The sequence below is a fragment of the Nycticebus coucang genome, chromosome 22, assembly GCF_027406575.1.
Source record: "Nycticebus coucang isolate mNycCou1 chromosome 22, mNycCou1.pri, whole genome shotgun sequence".
In the NCBI taxonomy this organism is placed as follows: domain Eukaryota; kingdom Metazoa; phylum Chordata; class Mammalia; order Primates; family Lorisidae; genus Nycticebus; species Nycticebus coucang.
The window spans coordinates 39,220,566-39,246,422 of NC_069801.1; the positions used below are offsets into that span (position 1 = coordinate 39,220,566).

At 49.8% G+C, this 25,857-nt stretch overlaps 2 protein-coding genes across 7 annotated transcripts in view; one reads left to right on the top strand and one right to left on the bottom strand.

Annotated features, from left to right (window-relative positions):
* Positions 1-14,912, top strand: part of SZT2 (SZT2 subunit of KICSTOR complex) — a 52,870-nt gene extending 37,958 nt beyond the window's left edge. For 4 of the 5 annotated variants that reach the window (XM_053575864.1, XM_053575863.1, XM_053575865.1 and 1 more), the window contains 30 exons: positions 1,122-1,274; positions 1,359-1,461; positions 1,551-1,656; positions 1,746-1,857; positions 2,538-2,656; positions 2,746-2,910; positions 3,191-3,275; positions 3,418-3,582; positions 3,688-3,855; positions 4,225-4,358; positions 5,072-5,238; positions 5,363-5,460; positions 5,550-5,682; positions 5,874-6,004; positions 6,136-6,236; positions 6,309-6,485; positions 6,687-6,954; positions 7,035-7,114; positions 7,213-7,338; positions 7,445-7,644; positions 9,481-9,571; positions 9,789-9,869; positions 9,951-10,025; positions 10,574-10,787; positions 11,154-11,307; positions 11,438-11,560; positions 11,667-12,072; positions 12,166-12,282; positions 13,942-14,010; positions 14,175-14,912. In XM_053575864.1, coding sequence (XP_053431839.1) covers positions 1,122-1,274; positions 1,359-1,461; positions 1,551-1,656; positions 1,746-1,857; positions 2,538-2,656; positions 2,746-2,910; positions 3,191-3,275; positions 3,418-3,582; positions 3,688-3,855; positions 4,225-4,358; positions 5,072-5,238; positions 5,363-5,460; positions 5,550-5,682; positions 5,874-6,004; positions 6,136-6,236; positions 6,309-6,485; positions 6,687-6,954; positions 7,035-7,114; positions 7,213-7,338; positions 7,445-7,644; positions 9,481-9,571; positions 9,789-9,869; positions 9,951-10,025; positions 10,574-10,787; positions 11,154-11,307; positions 11,438-11,560; positions 11,667-12,072; positions 12,166-12,282; positions 13,942-14,010; positions 14,175-14,318 — 4,265 coding nt within the window. In that variant the 3' untranslated portion in view covers positions 14,319-14,912. Of the gene's footprint in view, positions 1-1,121; positions 1,275-1,358; positions 1,462-1,550; positions 1,657-1,745; positions 1,858-2,537; positions 2,657-2,745; positions 2,911-3,190; positions 3,276-3,417; positions 3,583-3,687; positions 3,856-4,224; positions 4,359-5,071; positions 5,239-5,362; positions 5,461-5,549; positions 5,683-5,873; positions 6,005-6,135; positions 6,237-6,308; positions 6,486-6,686; positions 6,955-7,034; positions 7,115-7,190; positions 7,339-7,444; positions 7,645-9,480; positions 9,572-9,788; positions 9,870-9,950; positions 10,026-10,573; positions 10,788-11,153; positions 11,308-11,437; positions 11,561-11,666; positions 12,073-12,165; positions 12,283-13,941; positions 14,011-14,174 lie in introns of those variants that run through there. The other variant, XR_008376876.1, reaches the window with a different exon arrangement.
* Positions 14,913-15,023: 111 nt separating this feature from the next.
* HYI (hydroxypyruvate isomerase (putative)) lies at positions 15,024-17,772 on the bottom strand. 2 transcript variants are annotated; one of them, XM_053575868.1, is made up of 8 exons: positions 17,341-17,772; positions 17,147-17,258; positions 16,041-16,155; positions 15,816-15,894; positions 15,685-15,731; positions 15,526-15,595; positions 15,302-15,436; positions 15,024-15,180 (listed from the first exon to the last, which is right to left on the bottom strand). In XM_053575868.1, the coding sequence occupies exons 1-8, from the start codon at positions 17,537-17,539 to the stop codon at positions 15,077-15,079; spliced, it is 861 nt and encodes a 286-aa protein (XP_053431843.1). In that variant the 5' UTR covers positions 17,540-17,772; the 3' UTR covers positions 15,024-15,076. The 2 variants fall into 2 exon arrangements, with proteins under 2 accessions (XP_053431843.1, XP_053431842.1); XM_053575867.1 differs by having other exon boundaries at positions 15,685-15,734; positions 17,341-17,771.
* Positions 17,773-25,857: the final 8,085 nt, after the last annotated feature.

Sequence of the window (25,857 nt, forward strand, 5' to 3'; positions counted from 1 at the left end):
CCCTGGACTCCTTATCCCTGTCCATTCCTCTGTAGGGAAAAGATGATCATGTTGAGTCACAAGAGAGGGCCAGGTAGAGGGAGGCATGCCCTCAGGAAGGCAGGTCAGAGCACAAAGGGTCCCAAAACTATCTCAAGGAGACTTTCAGAAAGAGCTAGGGAGATATGGCAAGAAAGGCCATTGAGGAAATTGGTAGAAGAATTGGTCTTTTGATTGGCTTTCCCTCCAGACTTGTAGGCACAGGACCCCTTGGGGATTTCTGGGCATGGTAAAGAAACGTGATAATCTACTCAATAGTAACTGAAGTCTTGACATTTCTGTTCCCTCCTCCTACTTTTGGTGATCTCTAACCCCAGCTCATGGAGGAAAAGCTAAATCATGTCATCCTTTGCAGTTTTCCCTTCTGTTTTAAAAGTAAAATCAGACCACTTCTTATTTCTAACTTTCTCAGCAAGTTTGTAGCCAGACGTTTCTGACTTCTCCAGAAAAGTGCATCTTTCTCAACACATCCCAGGATGTGTTCCATATCAAAGCAGAAACCTGTAATTAGTGGACTCCGATGGTTTGAAGGCATCATCTGCAAATTGAGGCTGAGCAAGGACAGCCAAATACTTTCACTTCAAAATGACTTCCAGCAGCCAGAGCCGTAGGACCAGTCAGAATCCAGACACATCCCTTCCTGATTTTAGTCTCTCCAGATTTTTCCCCCTGAAACCCTTAGCAACCAGCATTCTGTTCCGAAGTTTCTACATAGAAACTCCACAGCCTCCTTGGTACCCTGTATGCTGCTCACAACTGACAGTAGCTTCTCTGGGAAACCAAAATGCCACTTTGACTTATTAGAAGGTTCCCCATCAACTTGGAAACCCAAAAAGGGTCAAAGAAGGCATTGGTCTGTGGTCAGGGGGTCTGTGTACTACCATACCTTTACGGTCTTTGGGATATCTGTCCTCCAAAGCATAAGATCTAACTTTTCCCTACTCTGCAGCTGCTGTGCATAGCAGCATACCCTTTTTTAAAAAAAATGTCGTTATACAACAGTGCCACTGACATGCATTATGACAGGGTGTGAGGACAAGTAGTCCAGTTCAGAGGATTGTGTGTCCTGTCCCTTTCCCCAGATTATGCTGCCGATGAGAACTGTGCACCCCGAGGATACCTAGCAGCCACAATGCAGTTTGTCCCTGGCCATTTCTCCTGTGACATTGTGTGGGGAACTGTGATTCGAGTCCATTCACGCCTCAAAATGGGGCCCAGCATGGGAGTCTCTCGAGGTATATGATTGGCACAAGGGCCAGGTAGCGGCATGGGAGGATCTGGAGAAGGGAGTTTCCTGAGCCCATGTTACCTACCCACAGCCATCCAGGCCCTACGCTCTGTGCTCAATGCCTTCTCTGTGGTGAACCGGAAAAATATGTTTGTTTATCAGGAGCGAGCTACGAAGGCTGTGTACTATCTTCGGTATGGGGGCCCTGGGAAGGTGAGGTAAAGCATGAGTCAAGGGTGACCTGGGAGCAGGCATGTACAGAGACCTTGCCATTCTTTCCCAGGCTCCTGGAGACATCCTGCAGTGACCAGCCATGGGAAGGGGATGCCCTGCCCCCTTCCCTAGCTCTGTCCCGAAGCCAGGAGCCCATCTACTCTGAGGAAGCCTCGGCATGTATCACTTCCACTCCCCAGTACCCCCATGTGCCCCTTGTCCTGTGCTCCTTGGAGCTGGGCCCTGACCGCAGTTGTCCCTGTAGGGTCTTCGTTCTCCCTTAGACATGGCTTCCAGCCGCAGTTCAGATGCTGCTCGTCCCGTGGGCCAAGTGGACAGACATATCCAGCTGCTGGTACATGGTGTAGGGCAGGCAGGTAAGGACTATGAGGAGGTGGAGAAAGGAGTGACCAGAGAGGTTCCAGAATCCTGTGGGACTTCTCAGAGCCTTCTGCTGCTCTGCCCTTGGCCCTCTTCTCTAGTCCTTATATGCTCTGGGCTTTGCTCAAGTAGGAACTGTGTGAGAAAGGATAGACTCTTGTGATTTTTAGTGGGTAAAACTTGTAGCTGATTGAGGTACAGTGTTGGGAAGAGGAGCTGGGGTGACTGTGGAGAGCTGATGGTACCTCTACCCTGATAGCAGGGGCAGGTTTGAGGTGAAGAGGATAAGTTCAATTTGGTGAGCCTTAGGTGTCCAGTAGGCAGCTAGATATTCCAGCTAAGACTTATAGCTCACTTAATGTTTACTGAGTCTTAGGTTAAGACAGCATAACTTGTCTTTGGATCTTTGCAACATGCCTATAAGGGCAATGCTGTTATAATTCCCATTTTATGGATAAAGACACTGAGGCTTTAAGAGGTAAAACTCACATGTCCACTGTCATACAGTGAGTGGCTTGGCAGAACTAGAACCCAATGCTGGCTCCCACCAGAGCTGGCACTTGTAGCACCACTTCTGGTATGCAGGGGATTGTTTGAATCTGGGGTGCAAGGGCTGCTGTGGGGGTAGCTGGATCTTCGTCTAGTGTCCCCATCTTCCCACCATGGCCATGTCAAGGTCCTGAGATCACAGATGAGCTAGTGCGGGTTCTGCGTCGGCGCCTGGATGAGGCTACACTGGATGTCATCACGGTTATGCTTGTTCGGAACTGTAAGCTGACACCAGCCGATGTGGAGGTCAGCTCCCTCCCAGACTCCAACATCCTTCCCAGGCTCAGCCACCTGGAAATTGTATTCAGCTCTGACCTCCTCTTCCCACTCTGCAGTTCATCCAGCCCCCTGGAAGTCTCCCCTCAGAGGTGCTGCATCTGGCCCTGCCCCGCTCCAGCAGGTGCTGGCTTCCTGCCCTGGCCTGGTACCTACGGCAGAACCTGCTCATCTTTCTGCACTCACCCAAGTACACAGACAGCAATAGCCGGAACCACTTCCAAGTGAGATTGCACTCACCTCTGTCTACACTCCTGTGCTCCCCTGCTGCTGTGCCCCCTGCCCATGCACACCCTGTTGCGGAATTGTTTCCTATAGATACCTCCTACATACGTACTTTTTGCCCATGGACCTATATATTCTTGTACTCCCCACACACCTTTGCAATCTACCAGTGTCTTGTATACCTGCACCTCGTCCTCCACTGCAGGTGCCATCTCCAGGGTCCCCAAGGGTTTTGTTCATTGGTTTGGTCTTAGTGCTCTGTGGCTGTTCTCTCCCCAGCATCCACTCCCACCACAGGGTGGCCTCCCTGACTTGGACATCTACTTGTATAACAAGCCTGGTGGACAGGGCACTGGAGGCAAAGGTATGGTACAGGGCACAGGCCTGTGGCACTACTAGTGGCACTGCCATGCTGTGGCTGAGAGGGCATTTTCCAGCCTTGCAGCTGAGAGGGGAGCAGAGTTCTGTGAGTTTTAGACCTGACCCTCCTGTGGATGTCTACCCAGGGGTCGCCTGCATCACTCTAGCCTTTGTGGATGAAGGAGGGGCCCCCATTTCACTCGCATTGTGGCCCCCATCCTCTCCGGGGCCATCAGACCTACTGCAAGAGGAGGAATTTGAGCAACAGACTCAGGTCATTCGCTGCCCAGTCATGCCAGACAGTCCTTCAGGTAGGGTAACTTGGTCAGAAGCTGATGGGTTTCAGCTAATGCTGCAGGAGGCAAGTAGAGTAGGATCTAGGGGCACCCTCAAGTGTCCTCTGTTCTTTCTTCTAGCCCAGAATGGGGGCCCACGGCTTCGGCTGGATGTGTGGGAAAAGGGGAACATTAGTATCGTGCAGCTGGAAGAGAAGCTCCGGGGAGCAGCTCGCCAGGCCCTGGCCGATGCCATCATGGAGCTTCACTTATTGCCAGCTTCACTGTGTACAGAGGACACACCTCCAGGTATGCAGGTCCAGAAAATGTGACAAAGCCAGGCAGGATAATGTAGCAGGTGAGAGTGGAAATGTGGGGTTCAAGGAAAGCATGACAGAGGCCCCTTGAGAAATAAATAATCACACTTGCACATAACCTTATCCGTGCATCATCAAGGTGATACACTGGCAAAACAAGTGTAGTTGGCCACCCACTTAGAGAGGACTGTATCATCAGGAACTTGCAGATACACACAGCTGCACACTATCAATTCCATACACTGTCATTCACTCCCAGATAGAGTAGGTGGCAAGTCACTCAGACCAGTCTTGAGGTGAAGTTGTCTGGAATGGGGATTGATAATCAATGATGAGAATCTGTAATGTCTGGTATCCACAGGAAGTCTGAGGAGCGGGTCACTGGAAACCAAGACCTCTACAGGCCGAGCTAGCACCTTTCTCCCTGCCCCTGTCCCTGGGGAGCCTGTGACTCCACCCAGCAAGGCTGGCCGCCGTAGCTTCTGGGATATGCTGGTAATGGGAGGAAGCAGTGAAGTTGGCATCTACTCTCCTGTCTGGCTCCTACCCTGTTTCCCCGAAAATAAGACCTATCGCGTCTTTGGGAGCACACCTTAAAATAAGACACTGTCTTATTTTCGGGGAAACAGGGTAGCTCTTCTACACTCCCCCATGTTCCTAAATCCCCCGTAGGCCTTGTCTTAGATCTCCTTTTATGTAAAACTGCTCTGTCCTGCAGAGCATGGTGGCACATGCCTGTAGTCTCAGCTACTTGAGAGGCTGAGGCAGGAGGATCCCTTAAGCCCAGGAGTTCAAGGCTGAATGAGCTGTGATCATACTTGTGAATAGCTACTGCACTCAAGCCTGGGCAACATAGTAAGACCTCATCTCTTAAAAAATAAAAAACAAAAAATTTCTCTGTCCTTTGGATGAGAATTTTCAGAATATGGCAAGTTCTTGCTAAGGTAGAAAGCCTCGACTTAGTAAGTACTTTTACTTCCATTTTCCTCATCAGATCCTCCTCATACCTGACAAGATTAAGTAGAGCTCTTACCAGTGAGGAAGATGAGGCACAGGAAAGTTAAGTAACCTGCCCCAGGCTTAGCCCTCAGGGAAGCCAGGGTCTGAACCCAGGCTTCCAAGTCTTCTGAGTTCATTACTGTCCACAGTGCCTCCTCCTCCCACACTTTCGCCCTTCCCATAGCTCTTATTCTCTGCATTGCCCCCAGAGTAAAACAGAATGTGGAGATTTGGGTTCCCCCAAAACAACTGATGACATTGTCCTCAATCGGCCAGAAGATACTCGGGGTCGGAGGCGTCACAAAACCGAGAGTGTTCGGACTCCTGGTGGAACCGAGCGGGCACCAGGCCCAGATTCTGGAGCACAAAGACAAAGGTGTGTATGTGTTGTGGTGTGTGTCTTGGGAGGATATGGGTGTGAAGTCACAGGAGGGTGTTGTTTTGTATAAACATACATGTGTCATGTACGGATGTGAGGCTCTCAATCCTCCTGTCTTTAGACGCCGGACTATACAGCTAGAAGAGGGTGAGGTGGGGACCCTGCATCCTGTGTTTGCTCTCGTCACTCGGCACTGGATGGAGTTTATGGTTCAGATTGGTGAGAACCCATCCTCCTGCACCCCTATCCCTCAAACTCCCCACATGGTCTCCCTCCTGCAGCCCCCCAGTGACTTCTCTGCCTTCTAGGTTGCTCCTCAGTGTCCAGAAGCTCTACCCACATGGTGTCCCGCTTCCTCCTTCCATCCATTCTGTCTGAGTTTACCACTCTGGTGACCTCAATGGCTGGAGACACCAGTGTCCGTGTCTTTGAGCAGCATTTGTGAGTTTGGGTCTCAAGAAATTGAAGAGAACTTCCCTAAACGTCCTAAAAGCTGGGCCTTTGGATGGGAGGAAGCCAAACCTATGGAGGCTGGGCTAAGAGAGGTGGAAGTTAGGCCCAGGGAGGTAAAGGCCAGGCTAGGGGATGGTGCCAAGGATAGCTCCCTTCTGTCCATCCCTCACTCACAATAGGAGTTCGGAGCCAGAGATCTTCAGTCCTTGTTCCCCTGGGCAGCTGGGCCTAGCTCCCCGCCCAGCAGCTGAGCGGCATCTGCTACTTCTGGGAAGGAACTTCTTGCAGTGGAGGAGACCAACCCAGCAGGGTGAGGGTGGTGGCCTAGGGGATGGTGGGTTCAGAGTGACTAATGGAATGGTCTCTGACTCTGCAGGGGGTTGGTTGGATCTATGGCAGGCTGCCCCTAGACTCCCATTGTGCCCCTATCCTACCCTGTAGCTGCTAAAGCCATGCAACGCTTTGAGCCAGGAGGTGATGGGAGCTCAGGACGAAATGCTTCCCGGCAGAGATTCTTGCTACTGGAGATTGTGGATAAGAAGGTAAATGTGGGGCCAGAGACTGAGGGGGAAGGAGAGTCTGTGATCTCACTGACCCTGACCCCTGACCTCCAGCTACAGCTGCTGACCTACAACTGGGCTCCAGACCTGGGGGCAGCACTGGGCCGAGCACTGGTTCGCCTTGTGCAGTGGCAGAATGCACGGGCCCATCTCATCTTTTGCCTGCTCAGCCAGAAACTTGGACTCTTCCATCACTATGGCCAGTTGGACTTCCCAGGGCGAGATGAAAAGGTGCCTGCTGCCCTGCCTCCCTCCTCTAGCTCCAGTTTCTGAGGGGTCACTTAAAGGAAGTGCCAGCTCAGAAGCAGGGGAGATGGGACAATCTGAGGGCAGAGTGAGTAGGAAGGGAGAGTCTGAGAGACAAAGCCATGGGGTAGGAGAGAGGGTCTGAGGGCAGAGTCTGTAAATCCACTGTAATGCTCCATCTCTCAGGAGCCAAACCCATTCCTGTTGCCAACCATGGAAGTGGAGACCCTCATCCGGAGTGCAAGCCCCCCACTAAGCCGTGAGCAGGGCTGGCTGAGTGTGTCCTCTCGTGGTGGGGGTCCCCTTCCCCTGGACACATTCCCCTTCGATGAGGCCCTGAGGGATATCACGGCTGTCCGCCCCAATTCCACACTTGGTCCTGTGCCCAGACCCCCTGACCCAGTCACCTACCATGGACAACAGTTCCTGGAGATCAAGATGACAGAGCGCAGAGGTGAGGGTACTAGACTGGGCAGTGGGGAGTCAAAAGGAGAGGGTTGACAGCACCTGACTATAAATGCATCCAACCCCCAGAGCTGGAGCGCCAGATGAAGATGGAGAACTTGTTTGTAACCTGGCAGCAGCGTTCTGCTCCAGCCAGCATGCCCATAAGTGTGAGTGACCCCAAGATATGACCCCACTTGGCATCCTCCACAAGGATCCTGTGACCCTACCCTGACACTGCTCCAGGGCTCACTGCCCTGTTTCCCAGGCCGGGGAGCTGGAGACCTTGAAGCAGTCGTCCCGCCTGGTGCATTACTGTGCAACAGCCCTGCTGTTTGACCCAGCTGCCTGGCTGCATGGACCCCCAGAGACTACTGGGCTCCCTGAGGGGCAGGTGAGGCTCAAGACTTCTCCACAGTGATCTCTGTTCCTCCACCCTCAGCGGTGGTGGGGGGACGGTTGTTGACAGTTGATAGAGCCTTTAATCTCCACTCCCACAGCGGCGCCATCGCCCTGAATCAGGGTCTGGGAGCCGAGAGGCCCCAGCAAGCTGCGAATCCTTGGATGTGCCTCCACCAGGAGTCCGAGAAGAGCCGTGGCTGAAGGAGCTGAGCGTGGCTTTCCTACAACAGTATGTGCAGTATCTGCAGAGCATAGGCTTCGTGCTGGTACCACTGCGGCCACCCTCACCTGCCCGCAGGTGAGTCTATCCCCTTCTTTCCCTTCTGTCTCCTCCTCCTCCCCCTGTCTACAATGAGACCCCACAGGCCCTTCACAGGGTCCCACATTGACCACTCAAACTTGTGTGTATTCATCCCACCCACCTAGCACACATGCACGTGAGGGTCTTGGACACTTTCATGCAGCCTGTGAACTTCATGGAACTCATGAACTGTATTCTCACAGAGCTCATGCCCACACATGACTTAGATGCTTCCGTCCATATGTGAATCTCACACGTGCTCCTAAGCTTTTGGATTCAACTTTCAATATTCCTGTCCTGATCATGCCACTGACCTCTCCTGAGATGTAATGGTTCCTGGCCCAAGAAAGTCCTTTTCTCACCCAAGACTTCACACTGGGCCTACTTGCATAACATTCATTGGCCTGTTCTTGGTCATGTTCAACCACCGTCCGAACTGACAGTTCTGAACTGGGAAATAGACAGCCCTTCTGTCACCACCTTCCATCTCCCTTGAGCTCAAAGACAACTCTACCACCATTTTTCCCATCCTATATAAAATCCCAGATTCCCGTTTTTAGGGCCCCTACTGTGTTCCCAGCCGCTTCCCAGTGATTATATGAGACAAATGATCTATTGACATTACAGATACTTTTGTGTCTTCAGATTTGTGTTTATTAAGGCATTCTTTTTTATTTTCAGTTTTAGACAAGCTTGTAAATGTAAAATGTAAAATGTAGTTCTTCCCTACTCAAGATACCCCATTGGTGCAAAAAGCCAGTTCTTGCTCCTTTGTGTTTTGTAACCAGCTCTCCACTTCCCAGGCTTCCCTCTCTTTTCCAGTCAGTAGGAAGAGAAGGCTTGCCTGCACCTGGGACCCATCATGCTTCATGTCTCAGTGGCCAGGCCGGCTTGCTGCGCTTGACAGCCAGTTCCCAGCTGTGGGAGCGTCTCTAAAAGACTTAGTTTGCTTACTTGCCATTCAGTTATGTTTTTCCTCAAAATCTGAACTCTTTTTTTTTTTTTTGAGATACTGGGTTAAAAAATGTTTCTGGAGCAAAATTTAGAGTGAGGCCTTCCTTGCTCACCAATCTTTAATGATCACCAATCACTACTTAAGTCTTGTCCTGATCCCTTTGAGGATTAAATGGGACATTTCTTCTGCCAAAGGCTTTGGTTTCTAGCCCCTTGGTGTGAGGAGTGGATTTGACCCCTTCTTTTGTGTCCTTGTTCCCTTCCCTGCTTCCCTTCCCTTGTCTCTGAGGTAAGAAATGAAGAGCAGCAGGCCTATGAAACCCTGGAATTGCCATCCCCTAAGCCAGAGGTTCTCAACCTGTGGGTCACAACCCACAGGAACTGTATTAAAGGGCCACAGCATTAGGAAGGTTGGGAACCACTGCCCTAAGCAAAAAGAGAACCATTTTTCCCCTTAGAGTAGTGGTTCTCAACCTTCCTAATGCTGCGGCCCTTTAATACAGTCCCTGTGGGTTGCAAACCACAGGTTGAGAACCACTGCCTTAGAGGAAAGTGCCTAACCTGACATCAAGCATCTCCTTGAATTTTCCTAATTAAATCTTAGACATTCATCACCCTCTCTTCTCCTGTACATACCTTCTCACTAGTTGAGAAACTTGGTCTCTCCTGCCCCATGAAGCAGCAGCTACTGTGGAGAGAGTCTTGCCCTGCAATATAGACCCGGACTCCAGCCCAGCCCTGCCACTCACTCACTGTGGGACCCTGGGCAAGTCCTTCCCTTCTCCTGCAAAACGATTCCATGTGAAACAGATTCTGGGTCTGACATAATCCTTCCCCCACTGGCCTACCTCATCCTCTGTCTCTCTTCCTTTTCTGCAGCACCAGCAGGCCGCGGGCCATGGCTATCCTTGGAACTGAGGGTCGAGGTTCCTTCTCCTGCCCTAAGAGCAAGACTGATGGGAGCCCCAAGGTAACTCGTTGTTATATAGTGGTTAAGTCAGTGATTCCCTGGTTACCATATCACTGATGCAGAATTATTTCCTCAAGACCTGAGATCAGTGACCCTGAGTAATGTACTGAGGTCACTGATCCCAGACTGACACCATTAAAATCAGGGACCCAAGGGACTTCCACATTACTGATTCAAGACTACTGTGCCTCCAATCCTTGCCTCCTTTTTCCTTCAGAGCACCAGCTCTCTGGTTACCACCTACCACCTACAGCGGGCACTGCCCGGGGGCATCATCCTCATGGAGCTGGCTTTCCAGGTGACAGGAAGAACACTGAGTGGGGAGAGCCAGACCCACCTGTCTCTTGCCCTTCTGACCTCATTTTTGTCCTCCCATTAGGGCTGTTACTTTTGTGTCAAACAGTTTGCTCTGGAATGTTCTCGGATCCCAATGGGGCAGGCTGTCAACTCTCAGGTTTGTGGTAGGGACAAGGCTGAGTCACAGTCCATACACCCCAGTGTGCTATGTCCCCGGACCCATCTGGTGGATACTAAGAGTAATGCAGTGGGTGGTCTGGTCAGGTGATTAGCCAGATAGTGTGACCTGGCTATGTCAGTGCTTACCCTGCTGCGGTGATCACACCAGCAACCAGTCTAACCTTATGAGCAGTCTCGCACCCTTTCAGCTTTTTCTGCAGCAAGGCAGAAAGCAGTCCAGCACAGTGCCTGGCATGGCCTGTGGTCACCTAACAGCTGTGCTACACTCTAGTGGAATCTGGGATACAGAGTAAAAAGGCCCAGTCTCCCAAAATGGCCATAGTTACTTGTAAACCAGGAGTTAAAGATGGTATATAGAAGTGAGAATAGAATGAGGAGGGCCTCCCATACAAACTGTTTTGGCAGAGCCCATAACAGCAGGGTGTGTCTGTTGTGCTCCCTTGTCCTATGGAAAGAGGAAGATGGTATACTGGGTAGCTTGTGCTGCCAACACCCTAACCTGGTCCCCTGCTGCTACCTCCCCAGCTGTCCATGCTGTTCACAGAGGAGTGTGACAAGGTGCGGGATCTGATGCACGTGCATTCATTCAGCTATGACTTCCACCTGCGCCTTGTGCACCAGCATGTGCTGGGCACCCACCTGGTGCTGCGGCATGGCTACCACCTCACCACCTTCCTGCGACACTTCCTTGCCCACCATCCTGACGGCCCCCACTTTGGCCGCAATCACATTTACCAAGGTCAGTGTCCAAGGATAAGCCAGTGAGCCCCCAAAGGAATAGGCCATGGTGCAAACCTAAAACAAGTGGTCTCATATTGCCAATCACCTCATGTCACAAATATCACGTCCCCACGTTTCTGTTCTATGTCTGTCTGTCTTAAGTTCTTCATGTCTATTTTGTATCACCATTTGGGTCCCATGTCTTGTGTCCCCTGCTGTCTGTCCTGGGCTACTTTTGTCCCATTTCAGTGTTTCACAGGAACTCAGGCACTCCCCACTCTGCCTGCCAGTCAGTGCTTTGGCAACTCCCATTTCCACACCCCTGCCAGATCAGTGTGTCTATCCCAGCCTTAGTGTCAGTTATCTCCTATAACTTGCCCCTCAGGGACACTGGAACTGCCTACACCACTCATCGCTGCCCACCAACTGTATAACTATGTAGCTGACCATGCCAGCTCGTACCACATGAAGCCATTGCGTATGGCCCGACCAGGAGGCCCAGAACATAACGAATATGCCCTGGTGTCAGCGTGGCACAGGTAATGCCTAGGGGCATCCAGCACTGTTCAGGGCAGCTGAAATTGGAGCCGTGCTTGTAGTTGGGCAGAAGGGGTGCGGTTGGTTTCATCAGAACCTCAGCATTGAAATCTTCCCAACCTCAATGCACAGCTCCGGCTCCTACCTGGACTCTGAGGGACTTCGCCACCAGGATGATTTTGACGTGTCTCTGCTTGTCTGTCACTGTGCTGTACCTTTTGAGGAGCAAGGAGAGGCTGAGCGGCATGTTCTGCGGTCAGCAAACCCCACCTGGAACGTGCCTGTTTCCCAGCCTGCCTCTGCTCTTGCCCTGTGCGTTTCTTACTGTGACCACCACTCTCTTGCCCTCCTCCCCACCCAGGCTCCAGTTTTTCGTGGTGCTCACCAGCCAACGAGAGCTCTTTCCTAGACTCACTGCTGACATGCGCCGGTTCCGGAAGCCACCCAGACTGCCTCCTGAACCAGAGGCTCCTGGGAGCTCAGCTGATAGCCCTGGAGAAGGTTCAGGGCTTGCTTTAGACCCTGGACCAGCTCCTCTGTTCCCACCCCTGGCTGCAGAGGTGGGCATGGCACAGGCACAGCTGGCTCAGCTGGTACGGCTGGCTGGAGGGCACTGCCGCCGGGACACCCTCTGGAAGCGCCTCTTCTTGTTGGAGCCAGCAGGGCCTGATCGACTGCGGCTAGGGGGGCGCCTGGCCCTGGCAGAGTTGGAGGAACTCCTAGAAGCAGTCCATGCCAAATCTATTGGGGACATTGACCCTCAACTGGTAGGGGACTGTGGGTTAGATGCCAGGATGGAGGGCACAGAAGTCTCAGAGGTGACTAGGGCAGCAGACTCAAGCCTGTGTACCCTTTCCCAGGACTGCTTCCTGTCCATGACAGTCTCCTGGTACCAGAGCCTGATCAGGGTTCTCCTAAGTCGCTTCCCCCAGAGCTGTCGCCATTTCCAGAGCCCAGACTTGGGAACTCAGTACCTGGTAAGTCCCCTTGACCTTCGGCTGAAAGGGGAAACACAGCAGAAATCCTTATCAAAGATGACAGATGTCTCCCCTCAGCCTAACCAAACAAGCTCTGCTCTAGACAGAATAGGACTACACAGATAGGTGGAAAACACTTTATTCACCAGGTCCACAGCCTGTGATTTGCTGAGAAGTAACTGAGAGCTCCACCCCTCAAAGACTCACCAAGAACACAGATCTTGGCTTGAGATCCTGAGGCCAGGCTCTGGCACTGCCAAGCCAAGGTGCTCTCAGCACTTCTCAGGCAGTCTCAGAGGCTGGAGTCCAGAAAGCTCAAAGTGTGGTCCTCAGACCAGCAGCATCAGCATCACCTAGGAGCTTGCTGAAGGGCAGACACTCAGGCCTACCTCAGACTCCTGACTTAGGGTCTGAATTTTAGCAGTCTCCCCAGGTGATTTTTGTGTGCATTAAAATTTGAAAGCATTGCTGTAAAGGACAAGTAGAGAATATGGGCATGGTGGCTCACACCTGCAATCTTAGCACTTTGGGAGGTTGAGGTGGTAGGACCACTTGAGGCCAGGAGTTCAAAACCAGCCTGGGCAACGTAGCAATACCCCACCCCTACAAAAAATAGAAAAATTATCCAGGCATAGTGGCCTGTGCCTATAGTCCCAGCTAATCAGGAGGCTGAGGCAAGAGAATTGCTTGAGTCTAGGAGCTTGAGATTGCTGTAAGCTATGGTGACACCACTGCACTCTAGCCTGGGCAAAAGAATGAGACCCTGTCTCAAAATAAACAAAAAAAATAAAAGTAGAAAAAAGCTATGGTCATGGGCGTACACATGGGGAATTAAGAAAGATTAAAGAGATAGGCCCAGCAAAAGCTGAGGTTTAGGAGAAGAGCCATTCTAGAAAGACTGCACATAAGAACATAGGACTTGGTGCCTGGTGAGGGGTCCTGCAGCACAGTGCTTGTGAGAACATGTGTGTCTTAGGGTGTAGGAGGGGTCATCTGCAGAAGCTGAGATCAGTCAGGATAAGGCTGCAGGAGTGTCAGTGGGTGTGGGCAGGGGTGCTCCTGGGGTGGTGGGAAGTCTGGAGCAGGGGTGGGTTTGGGGGAAGGGCAACACATCCAGCTTGGAGTAAGTTGAGCCCGGGGTATGTGAGGACCTTCACTGTCTACAAGGTGTGTGGTGTGGGCATCAGGCTTTGGAGTTTGGGACAGATAGCTAGCAGCCATGTAAGTAGGTGCTATCTGAAGCCTCAGGAGAAGAAATTACCCAGGTTTGGGTCACAAAGCTGAGCACCAGGGAGCCGACAAACATAAGGGGACGATCCTAGGAGCAGTCACAGAGATAAGAGACCAAGGACCGGGAGGGATTGCGCCAGGGTTAGACAACTGTCTGTCATTGATCAGCTTCAGCCTGCCAGGCTTTGTGCAGGGCCTCATGAATCAAGTGTGACCCTTATCAGGTGCTGCTCAAACAGGCTGGCTGGCAGACCAGTGAGGATGAGGATGAGGCTGAGGTTCAATTTGGAGACATGGTCCTGAGTGATCCTGGGGCACAGGCAGGGTTAGTTTGGTGACGGAAGTAGGCCTTTCCCCACGAAGCCTTACAGAGGGTCTGTGCCTACACAGGTGACACAAACAGTCGCTTTCTCATGTCTTTTGCTGCAGGTTGTACTGAATCAGAAGTTCACTGACTGTTTTGTACTCGTGTTTCTGGACTCCCACTTGGGAAAGACGGTGAGAATAGGAGCAGATTGTTTTTTTTTCTGTCAGCCTAGTGAGAAGCTGTACTCCAAAGGCTCCACCTCAGAGCCCGCGGAGGTTGGGTTGCCCACTCTCCCTGAGCCCTGCTTCCTGTCCCTATGCATGTCCTCCTCTCATCACCATACCCTGTTGCCCAGTCCCTGACAGTGGTGTTCCGAGAGCCTTTCCCAGTACAGCCCCAGGACAGCGGGAGCCCTCCAGCCCAGCTGGTCTCCACCTACCACCACCTGGAGTCTGTCATCAACACGGCCTGTTTCACTCTCTGGACCCGCCTTCTCTGAGGGAGCAAACCACCGCATGTCACTCTTCCTCAGATCATGTATCTGTAAGATTGCCTACCTGCGGTGCGACTGGCAGGCCCAGACACTGACTAACACCAAAGACTTTGTGATTCTGTCTTGGGGGTCTGCTGCCCCAGCCTGGCATCAGGGACTGTCCTCCTCAAACACTCATAGCTGCTGACCAATCCAGGACTTCAGAGAGTCAGGCCAACTTTCTGAGACCACCCTGGGCCCTTCCAGAAGGATGGCTCCTCCTTCCCGCTCACCTGGTAGAGTCCCAAGTATTCTTGACCCCAGGTGGCAGGCACCCCCAGACTCCCCTGCCTGACTCCTGGCCCCAGGCTTTGCTGTCAGCCACCTGCCCCTCCAGAGCCATCTGGTCTTCATTTCCCACTGGAGCATCACTAATGGATACCACCCTCGAGATAAGACACCTTAGTTCCAATGTCAGCTCTGCCTGTGAGGCACCTATAACTACAGTTAAGTCCCTTTGCTCTCACACCCTTGGTTTCTCATCTGTAACTGAGGAGGTGGCCTCCAAAGCTCTCCTGTCTCCACAGCAACCCTGGCACCAAATGGAGGATCTGAGCATGAGCTGTATGTCCCTTCTCAACAGGAGGGAAACAACCCAGTGAGACTGAAGTGTTAGACACTATGTGTTCTCTTTCCCCCACCCCCAGCCCCTATAACACAGACATGAAAATATTCAGCACGTTATCTTTAATGTAGAGGATGACTCGGGATGCTCTCGAACTGTCTCAGAGAGGCAGGTGGGTGGTTTGCAGGATTTCACTGGCCAGCCTGTGGTGGCCCCGCCTGTCCCAGTATGAACGTAGCCAACTTAAGCCCTCCACTGTGTCTCCTTCAGGGAGAGAGGCAGTGGCATCTCACCCCACAAGAAGAAAAACAGCCTCTGTCCAACACCTGACCCTTAAGGGCTCCCTTCTCCAGGGCCACCCCTGGAGCCTCACCCTACCCCTCACCTTGAGGCCTATACTCGCAGCCCACAAAGCCTCTGTAGCCTTCATCTTCCAGCAGTTGAAACAGATAGGGGAAGTTCAGCTCTCCAGGGCTGCTGGGCTCTCCTCGGCCTGGAACCTGTGCCACCTGTACGTGCCCTGGGGACAGATGTGGGAGTTGAGAGGGTGGGAGGCTTAGGGAGCAGCATAGCAAGACTTGGAAGTTGCCAAGAGAGGGACCCTCTCACCAACAATGGGCAGGAACTCTCGGATGTTTCCTGTCAGGTTCCCATCCATGATCTGCCAGTGGAATATGTCCTGGGGAGAAGAGTACTACAGTCAGAGACCCCTCAGGCTCCCACTATCTGGAGCATAGGGGCCCTCTATGAAGTTCCCCTCTCACTTACCATTTGTAATTGAAGGTTGGGTCTTCCAACCTTCTGTAAGATGGTTGCTGCTGGGGAAGGAACCAAGGCCGTGAGACTCAGGAGAACACAGGGACCAAAGAGGACGGGCAAGCCCAGGGCCAGGGTCCTACCCTGCTGGGGTGTGTCCAGAAAGTACTGGGGGTCAGTGACACGGGTGTTGATGGGCTCCAGCAGTCCCACGAGGTTCTCCTAGCACCATGTTTGATGCTGTGACCAGAGCTTCTCCAAGGTTTGTCCCCAGGTAGCACAGGTCAAGACCCTCACCTGTCCCTTTGACCTGTGCCCCCTTCACACACACAGGTACATGTGTCTGTGTATGTTTCCATCTGTCTCACCTGAGCCAAAACCCCAGCTGCATGCCTCAGGTTCTCCAGAAAAACTGTCTCCATCTCACCCCTCACTGCTGCTCGATCAGCTCCCTGTGGTACCCGGCCAGCCATCAGGTGAATCCTGTGGGGAGGACAGGACTGGAGGCCTTCACTTGTTCAGCTCTGTGCCCCCTGACTGTGTCAGCCCTCACCCCAGGTCTCCAATCCAGTTACCACCTGGGTCACTATGCTCAGGCCTCCCAGTACCTTCAGAGACACTTTTGTAACAGCCTTAAGCCAACTACTTTTCCAAATACCTTGTCTGGGTCAAACCCATCCCTCCTGCCTGCTGTACTTTCAACCTCTCTTTCCCCTTGGTCCTTCTCAACCTGATAGCAGCTAAAGTTTCACTTCTAAAGTTATTTTGGACCTTCTCAAGTATTCCACACCATCCATCTCTACTTCCTGTCCTTGCATCTACTACTTAGCCTCTTCCCATTTGAGTTTTGTCCTCACCACTCACCAGTAATGATCCCCTTTTGCCAGTTCCTTCTCAGCCTGTTTGGCCTCTGCAGGACTTGACATTTGATCAGCCCCACTTTGAGCCTTTCACTTCCATCAATTCTAAGCCACATGTCCAGCTTCAAGCAGACAATCCAGGCCCTTCCAACCCCAGTAGGCTACATCTCCAGCCTCCTCTTGCCTCTGGCTACAGCATCTTTGTCTGGAATACTCTTTACCTCCTGCTTATCAAACAAACGCCCCTTCCTTTCAACACTTAGTTCCAGCAGCATTGCCTGCAAGCAGCTTTCTCTGATGCAGGCAGGGTTAGGTGTTTACTTCCACAGCTTTCTTGAGTAGGCCCGACCTTGACTGGACTTCTTGGTGTAAGTACTTCGCTATCTCCCTGGACAGAGTGAGTTCCCAGCAGGGATAAGCATGAAAGAGTGGCAAACAGAACCACACACTACAGACAAAACACAAAGGGCAATTTACAAAGGATAGGGACCACTGGCAGAGAAGGGCCAGTGCTCTCAATCCTCCCAGCGACTCAGACTTGGCGTAGTCTTCTCCCCGACTCCGAACCTGCGGCAGGGTCAAGGGTCTCAGAGGCGGGGAGGAGAAAGGGATACCTGGGACAACCCAGAGCCTTGGCGTAAAGCACAGCCTGCTCCAGTCCCTCTCGGAAGGCCGCCTGTCTCCCGGGAACGGCCCCTAGCCCCATTTCCCCCTTCTCTTGGTCTCCTGCGGAAAGAACGGGCCTCAGTCCCGGGTTCGGGCACCGCGCCCTCCCCCAGCCCCGGCTCTCCCCAATCCTACAGCGCACCCGGAGGCGTGTTGATCAGCACCACCCTCAGCCCCGCTTCCCGAGCCACGCGCGCCAGCGCCTCGGGCGGCTCCGCGTACGGCCAGGCCACTTCAGTGGCCTCGAATCCGGAGCTGCCCGCGGCCCGGAGCCGCGCAGGAAGGCCAGAGAGCTCGGGGAACAGCCAGGACAGGTTGGCGGAGAAGCGAAGCGGAGCCATGCCGCGGGAAGACCTGCAGGGCAGAGTCCGCGAGCCGACCGGAAGGAGACAGGCGGGGCGCAGAAGGCGTGCGGCCCGGGAAGTGGTGCTCGGCGTCCTAGGTAGCCCCAGGGGCCTGGCGGGGGCGCTGGTACGGCTAGAGCCCTTTGCTGGCCCTCAGAACGTACGCGTACGGTTTGGGGCTAGAAAAGCGACTTGGGGGACAATCCGGAAAAGTACCTTCTACAGAGCGGAGCAGAGAGGGGCGGGATGAGGGCTGAGGAGCGGGAAACGGGAGGCGGAAGGCCGGGGGAGCGGGGCGGGGCGCCCCGGGCCTGGTTAAATTAAGAAATGTGCCCATCAGTGTTTAACGTTTCCCCTGATTGTAAAAATACTATATGTTCCTTAAGGAACATTTGAAAGCTGTATGACCAAATGAAGATTTTTTTTTTTTTTAAGACAGAGTTTCATTGTGTTGCCCGATAGAGTGCTGTGTCATCGCAGCTCACAGCAACCTCCAACTCTTGGGCTTAGGTGATTCTCTTGTCTCAGCCTCCCAAGTAGCTGGGAGTACAGGCGCCCGCCACAATGCCCGGCTATTTTTTGGTTGTAGTTGTCGTTGTTTGGCAGGCCCAGGCTGGGTTCGAACCCGCTAATTCCAGGGTATGTGGCTGACGCACTAGCCGCTGAGCTACAGGCGTCTAGCCCAAATGAAGAACTTTCATACCGCCAGTTATCACAACACAAAACTTTTCACGTATGATTTTTTCTTTGAAATTCTGACCATACTGTACATCAGGTGTTGTAGCCTATTTTTCATGTAATACTAATTTGTGAGCATTTCCTACTGTTTGTCAATATTCTTCAAAGTCAATGTATCAGCTGGGCATTGTTGCACACCTAGCCAGCCCATAATTATCATACTACTCTGTTGTTGGATACTGTGCAGGTGTATGCTGTAAGAGCACTTTAACGCTACTTAGTCCTCATCTCTGAATCTTTTCCTTAAGTTCCTTTTCTAGAGATGTACATCACAGTGTTTGTCTTTTATAGGGAAAAAGTCACCACTACTGGTCACCATACTGAGGGGCTGTGTGGCTGTACCTTCTTAGCCTCAGCTAATTGGGCTATGGGAGGGCAGCCAATCCATAGGCTGGCTAAGACCTTTTTCTTACATAGTTGGAAAGATAATCTGCCAATCAGATTATGCTCCCAAGAGTAAAGAGAAGAGGTGGGGTTGCCAGCAAATGACTGAGGCTGTAGAAATGCAGTAAGTAGCAGTTAGATGGTAAGAGAAAGCCAGAGCAGAGAGGAGCAGCTAAGTCCTGTGTGTAGAGGTAGGTAGCACATCCAGAAACCCATAGCTGCTCCCAGGTCTGTGCACCTCCCCAGGCTGGGATGTTTAGGCTTTCCTGGGGTTTTGTGTCTGTATAGATTCTTAGGTTTTTTTGGAAGAGAATCTCACTCTTGCCATAGGCTAGAGGGCCATAGCTTCAGCCTAGCTTACAGCAACCTCAAACTCCTGGTTTCAAGTGACACTCCTTCCTCAACCTTCCCAGTAGCTGGAACTACAAGTACCTACCACAATGTCCAGCTATTTTTTTCTATTTTTAGTAGGGATGGGGTCTCGCTTTTGCTCGGGCTAGTCTTGAGCTCCTGAGCTCAAGTGATCCTCTTTGCCTTGGCCTACCATAGTGCTAGGATTACAGGCATAAGCCACCATGCCCAGCCTAGACTTTTCATTTTTCTCAAGATAATTTGACTGATTTTACTTGCATCTACAATCACCCAACTGATTGGGCAGGTTCTAACTACATAGTCAAAAAATTGGACCATTGGGGGCACCCATAGTTCAGTGGTTAGGGTGCCAACCACATGCTCTGGGGCTGGTGGATTCGAACTCGGCCAGGGCCTGCTAAATGAAAACCAAAATAAATAAATAAGCTGGGCATTGTGGCAGGCGCCTGTAGTCTCAGCTACTAGGGAGGCTGAGGCAAGAGAATCACTTAAGCCCAGGAGTTTGAGATTGCTGTGAGCTATGATGCCATCACAGTCTACCAAGGGTGACAAAGTGAGACTCTGTCTCAATTTTAAAAAATAATAAGGCTCAGCGCCCGTAGCACAGTGCTTACAGCACCAGCCACATACACCAAGGCTGGCGGGTTCGAAACCTGGGCCTGCTAAACAACAATGACAACTTCAACAAAAAATAGCTGGACCTGTGATGGGCGCCTGTAATCCCAACTACTTGAGAGGCTGAGGCAAGAGAATTGCTTAAGCCTGAGGGTTTGAGGTTGCTCTGAGCTATGACACCACAGCACCCTACCGAGGGTGACATAGTGAGACTTTGTCTTAAAAAAATAAAAAGGACCACATTTAAGTTCTTCCTTTTTTTTAAAGACAGAGTCTCACTTTGTCACCCTCGGTAGAGTGCTGTAGCATCACAGCTCACAACAACCTCCAGCTCTTGGGCTTAGGCAATTCTCTTGCCTCAGCCTCCTGAGTAGCTGGGACTACAGGTGCCCGACACAGCACCTGGCTATTTTTTGCTGCAATTTGGCCAGGGCTGGATTTGAACCCACCACCCTCAGTATATGGGACCGGCGCCCTACTCACTGAACCACAGACGCTGCCCCATATTTAAGTTCTTTATTGCTATGCTGAATTTCCTTTCAGAAATGTAAATTTATATTCCAACAATATATGAGTAAAAGTCATCTTGATCTATTTTCTGTGATATCTTCGACAGAGAATCTCAAAGGGCAACGTTAGGAGCACCCCGCTTCCACTGTTGGTCACTGCTCAAGTCCATGCCAAGGCAGGTCTAATGAGTCACCTGCTGGCCAGGCTGATCTAGACAGATTCTAAGCTTCTGCCTCTAGGAACAGACTGCCAGCCAGCCACTACTGATCACCTGATTTTTTGCCCATCTGCAGGTGACTTTATGCTTGGACCTTTGACTTGTTCTGGAACATGTTTCTTGGGTATAGTCCAATTAGGATGTGACCTCACTAAGTTTAACCTTTTTTTTTTTTTTTTTTGCAGTTTCTAGCCAGGGCTGGGTTTGACCCCGCCACCTCTGGCATATGGGGCTGGCGCCCTACTCCTTTGAGCCACAGGCGTTACCTAAATTTAACATTTTAATCAATCCCAAATTCAGCATGTTTACAATCCTAAATTGACAATACAGAGTGACATCTAAGGGGTGAAATTCCTTTATTAACACTTCCCTGTTGGCCAGGTACAGTGGCTCACGCCTGTAATCCTAGCAGTCTGGGAGCCCAAGGCAGTGGATTGCTTCAGCTTAGGAGTTCAAGACCAGCTAAGCAAGAGCGAGACCCCATCTCTCAAAATATAGCCAGTGTTGTAGCAGGTGCATATAGTTTCGGCTTTTCGGGAGGCTGAGGCGAGAGGACAGCTTGAGACTAAAGAGTTTAAGGTTGCTATGAGCTATGATGGCACGGCATTCTACCCAGGGTGACAAAGTGAGACTATCTCAAAAAAAACGTTGTTGCTTTTTTTTTTTTTTTTTTACCAAGTATTGACATTTCCTGAAATGTGCATAATGCTGGATTATTTGGGAATGGGAAAATCAAGTTAGTTCTGGGATATCTTGATTTTGGAAAAAGTTAAGATGATGCCAGAAAGCCAGCCTGATTGATTCCTCTGTAGAGGCTCCAAGTCCAGAACACAACACCTCTCAGTTTTTCTTTGCCCCTTCTCTCTGTACATTTAGCTTTATTGGTCTTTAGCTGACTGTCCTCACAAGTATGGTTCTACTAGGAGAGAGAAAAAGAGAACAGATGTTGAATAGGCAACCTACAATGTCTATATTAGGTATTACAGTTGGGGCAGCTTAGGTCAGATGCCCACTCATTGACTGTGGCTCAGAAGAAGGAATCACATAAGCGCTGTTAGCACCCATACTCACCTTACATTGAAGGCGTTAAGCAGTAAAGGGGATATAGTTCCGCCAAACAGGGCAATAGATCTCAGAAAAAGAAAGAGATCTTCTATCCGTTATCTCTTTCTGCTAACAAATTATCTCTAAACTCAGAGACTTAAAACAACAAACATTTACTACCAAGAGTTTCTGTGGGTTAAGGTTTCTTACAAGGCTGCAATCAAGGCATTGACCATGGTCCAGTCATTTCAAAGGTCAGCTGAAGGAGAAATCTGCTTATAAACTCACTCACGTGGGCATTGGCAGGCCTTAGGATCTGGCCAGTTGTTGCGCAGTGTGTGAGTTAGCTTGGGCTGCTATAACAAAATACTTTGGACTGAGTGGCTTAAACAACAAGCATTTATTTCACACAGTTCTGGAGGGTGGGAAGTTCAAAATCAAGGTGCCAGCAGATTTGGTTCCTCTTCCTGGCTAGCAGGTGGCTGCTTTCTTGCTGGGTCCTCATATAGCGGAAAGAGAGAGCCCTAGTCTCTCTTCCTCTTCTTACGTGGACACTAATTTCATCACTGGTGCCCACCTCTCAAAGGTTCCCCCTCCAAATAACATCACATTGATTGTTAGGGCTTCAACATATGCATTTTTTTTTTTTTTTTGAGACAGAGTCTCATTCTGTCACTCTGGGTAGATTGCCACAGCATCATCATAGCTCACAGCAACCTCAATCTCTTGGGTTCAGGCAATCCTCCTGCCTCAGCCTCCTGAGTAGCTGGGATTACAGGTGCCCACCACCACACCCGGCTACTTTTTCTATTTTTATTAGAGAAAGAGTCTTGCTCTTCCTCAGGCTGGTTTCAAACACCTGAGCTCAAACAATCCACCTCCCTTGGCCTTCCAGACTGCTAGGATTACAGGTATGAGCCTCCACACCTGGCCAACATATGAATTTGTGGGGGGACATATTCAGTCCATAACATCCAAAGACATCAGTTCCTTAACACAGAAGTGTTTCTGCCGGGCAGCTTCCAACACAGCAACTGGTTTTCCTCAGAATAGGTGAGAGAAGGCACCTCAGACAGAAGGCATGGACTCCTTGTAACCTAATCTCTGAGGGGATATCATACCACTTTTGCCATATTCCATTTGATAGAAATGATTTGCTAGGTCCATCCCATGAATAAGGGAAGGGGAATACCAGGAGGCAGAGATCTTTGGGGACCATTTTACAGGCTGTCTATCACAGATTTCTGGGCAGACAATATAAGAAGAGACCACTCTACTAAGCACGAGAGGCTGAGTCTAAAAAGCAGTAATTATAGTCCAAAGTATATGAACGATACAGACAAGCTGAATCTATAGAAAAACCTTCAGATTATAATGATACCACAATGAGGATGTTAATTTAAAACATGCTAACAGGTGGCAGTCATGAGTGCATATATGTAAGCTATAAGAAGAGTGATAACATTAACATACCTGACTATACCACTCGGTGTAAGAGAAGGGATAACTAACACTCTTCAAAGTCTCCAAAGCCACCTCTTCCCTCCCCCTCCAGAGGTCAACATCTTGCTGAATTTTGAGATCATTTTTCACTTCATCTTCTTCATTGTTTTACTCCAGGTATTTGTATCTCTATGCAAGATATTGTTTGATTGTCCCCATCTTTGACTTTATATAAATGGAATCATACTGTATATATTTCTCTGTGATTTTCTTGTTTCTCTTAAGATTATGTTTCTAAGATTTTATCCATTTGATGCCTTCATACTGATGTTCTCAATTCGAACCAAACTTCGCTAAGCTCTTCATATATTGCTTTAACACAAGAGCAAATTCAATACTATCATTTGAGCCACAAGCTTTCTCTTTGCTTTAAGGTACTGCAGTGTATGACTATACTACAACTCAGCCCATGTATATATGTATGGACATTTGGGTTAGTTCTATCTTTTTGCTGCTATGAACGTCACTTGACTTGTTTTCCTGGTACACTTGTGCAAAAGTTTCTTCATAGAATATACCTGGGAAAGGAACTGTTGGATCAGAGGCATATCACCTTTAGTAGATAATACCTAATTGTTTTCCAAAGTGGTTGTAGTGATTTACACTACTATCAACAGTGAATAAATGTTCCAGTTATTCTAAATCCTATCCAGTATTTGATATTGTCTTTTTTATTTTTGCCAATCTGGAAGGTATAAAATGGAGTTTAATTGAGATTTTGATTTGCATTCCACACATGAGTTGTAATATGTTTACTGCCTTGGCAAATGCTATCCAGTGATCAAATGAGACTGAATTATATACTCAAGTTTTAGCCATCATTGATGCAACTCTTTATGAATTCTTTTTTTTTTTTTTTTTTTTTTGCTTTTGAAACAGAGTCTCGGGCAGCACCTGTGGCTCAGTCGGTAAGGTGCCGGCCCCATATATCGAGGGTGGCGGGTTCAAACCAGGCCCCGGCCGAACTGCAATAAAAAAAAAAAAATAATAGCTGGGCGTTGTGGCAGGCGCCTGTAGTCCCAGCTACTCGGGAGGCTGAGGCAAGAGAATCGCTTAAGCCCAGGAATTGGAGGTTGCTGTGAGCTGTGTGATGCCATGGCACTCTACCGAGGGCCATAAAGTGAAATTCTGTCTCTACAAAAAAAAAAGAAACAAGAGTCTCATTCTGTTGCCCAGACTAAAGTGCCGTGGCATCAGCCTGGCTCACCACAACCTCAAACTCTAGGGCTCAAGTAATCCTCTTGCCTCAGCTGGGACTATAGGCACCCACCACAACACATGGCTAATTTTTCTATTTTTGGTAAAGAAAGGATTTCTCTCTTCCATAGGCTTGTTTTGAACTCCTGAGCTCAAGTGATTCTCCTGCCTTGGCCTCCCAAGTAGCTGCAATTACAGATGTGAGCCACTGTGCCTGGCCCTGTTTACAAATTCTTTTAATATCATAACTGTACAAATTCTTTGGTTAAAAATCAAATGCAAACAATGAACACTTGTGATAATAGCTTTTTTGCCTGTGTTGCAAAGTGGTGTAAGACAGAGAAGTCAAGTGGTGAATAAAGCAAGTAATTTTCATGGACATTGTACTTCGTATGTATTTATTTTGATCTATTATGTAAAAGTGTCATAAGGGAATTAGGGGAAAATTAAGTCATGCACGTCTAGTTGACAAATGAAGATAGTGGTGCTTTCAAAGTCTTTCTTTCTTTTTTTTTTTTTTTTTTTTGAGACAGAGTCTCACTTTGTTGCCCTAGGTTGAGTACTATGGCATCATAGCTCACAGCAACCTCCAACTCTTGGACTCAAACTTTCCTTCTGCCTCAGTTTTTCTATTTTTCTTTTTTTTTTGAGGTTAGAAACAAAATTTATTTTATTTTATTTTATTATTATTGGGGATTCATTGAGGGTATAAGAAACCAGGTTACACTGATTGCATTTGTTAGGTAAAGTCCCTCTTACAATTGTGTCTTGCCCCCAAAAGGTGTGGCACACACCGAGATCCCACCTTCCTCCCTCCCCTCTCTCTGCTCTTCCTTTCCCCACCCCTCCCTCCTTCTTTCTCTCTCTGCTCTTCCCTTCAGCCACCCCCACTGTGTCCTTAATTGTCCTCATATCAAAATTGTGTACATAGGATTCATGCTTCTCCATTCTTATGATGCTTTACTAAGAATAATGTCTTCCACTTCCATCCAGGTTAATATGAAGGATGTAAAGTCTCCATTTTTTTAATGGCTGAATAGTATTCCATAATGTACATATACCACAGCTTATTAATCCATTCCTGGGTTCGTGGGCATTTAGGCTGTTTCCACATTTTGGCGATTGTAAATTGAGCTGCAATAAACAATCTAGTGCAAGTGTCTTTATGATAAAGGTATTTTTTTCCTATGGGTAGGTGCCCAGCAATGGGATTGCAGGATCAAATGGGAGGTCTAGCTTGAGTTCTTTGAGGTTTCTCCATACTTCCTTCCAAAAAGGTTGTATTAGTTTGCAGTCCCACCAGAGTGTAAAAGTGTTCCCTTCTCTAGAATTTGAAGAGGGGGTGGAGAGCAAGATGGAGGCCGAGTAACAGCTTCCTTGCATCTGGGAACCATGAATCTGGGGAGATAAGACTCCAGGCATCTCTAGCTGGTGGGATCTGCCTATAATCATCCCTTTGAGGATACAGGGAGTCAACGAGATACTTCTGGACCCCAAGAGGAGGACAAAAACAGTGGAAAACTGGCAAATAATTGCGTGTGTTCGATTGGTCTAATCCCGCTGGCAGCTGTAAGTACAGTAGACTGCAAACCGGAAAGCCCTTACCTGTGAACTGTTTTGGTGTATTTGGAGTTGGCACTTAGTTGAACTGCCTTGGGGAGAGCTTGAATGGGAGTGCAGAGAACTTTGGGCGTTGTCTGGGACCCCAGACTGAGCTGCTGAGCCAGACAGATGG

Coding starts and splice junctions, on each gene's coding strand:
- HYI (XM_053575867.1), bottom strand. CDS start 17,539: ATGGCTCCGCTTCGCTTCTCCGCCAACCTGTCCTGGCTGTTCCCCGAG. Junction 17,259..17,340: donor GCTGATCAACACGCCTCCGG/GTGCGCTGTAGG, acceptor TTCTTTCCGCAG/GAGACCAAGAGAAGGGGGAA. Junction 16,156..17,146: donor AAGGCTCTGGGTTGTCCCAG/GTATCCCTTTCT, acceptor TCCTCCCCACAG/GATTCACCTGATGGCTGGCC.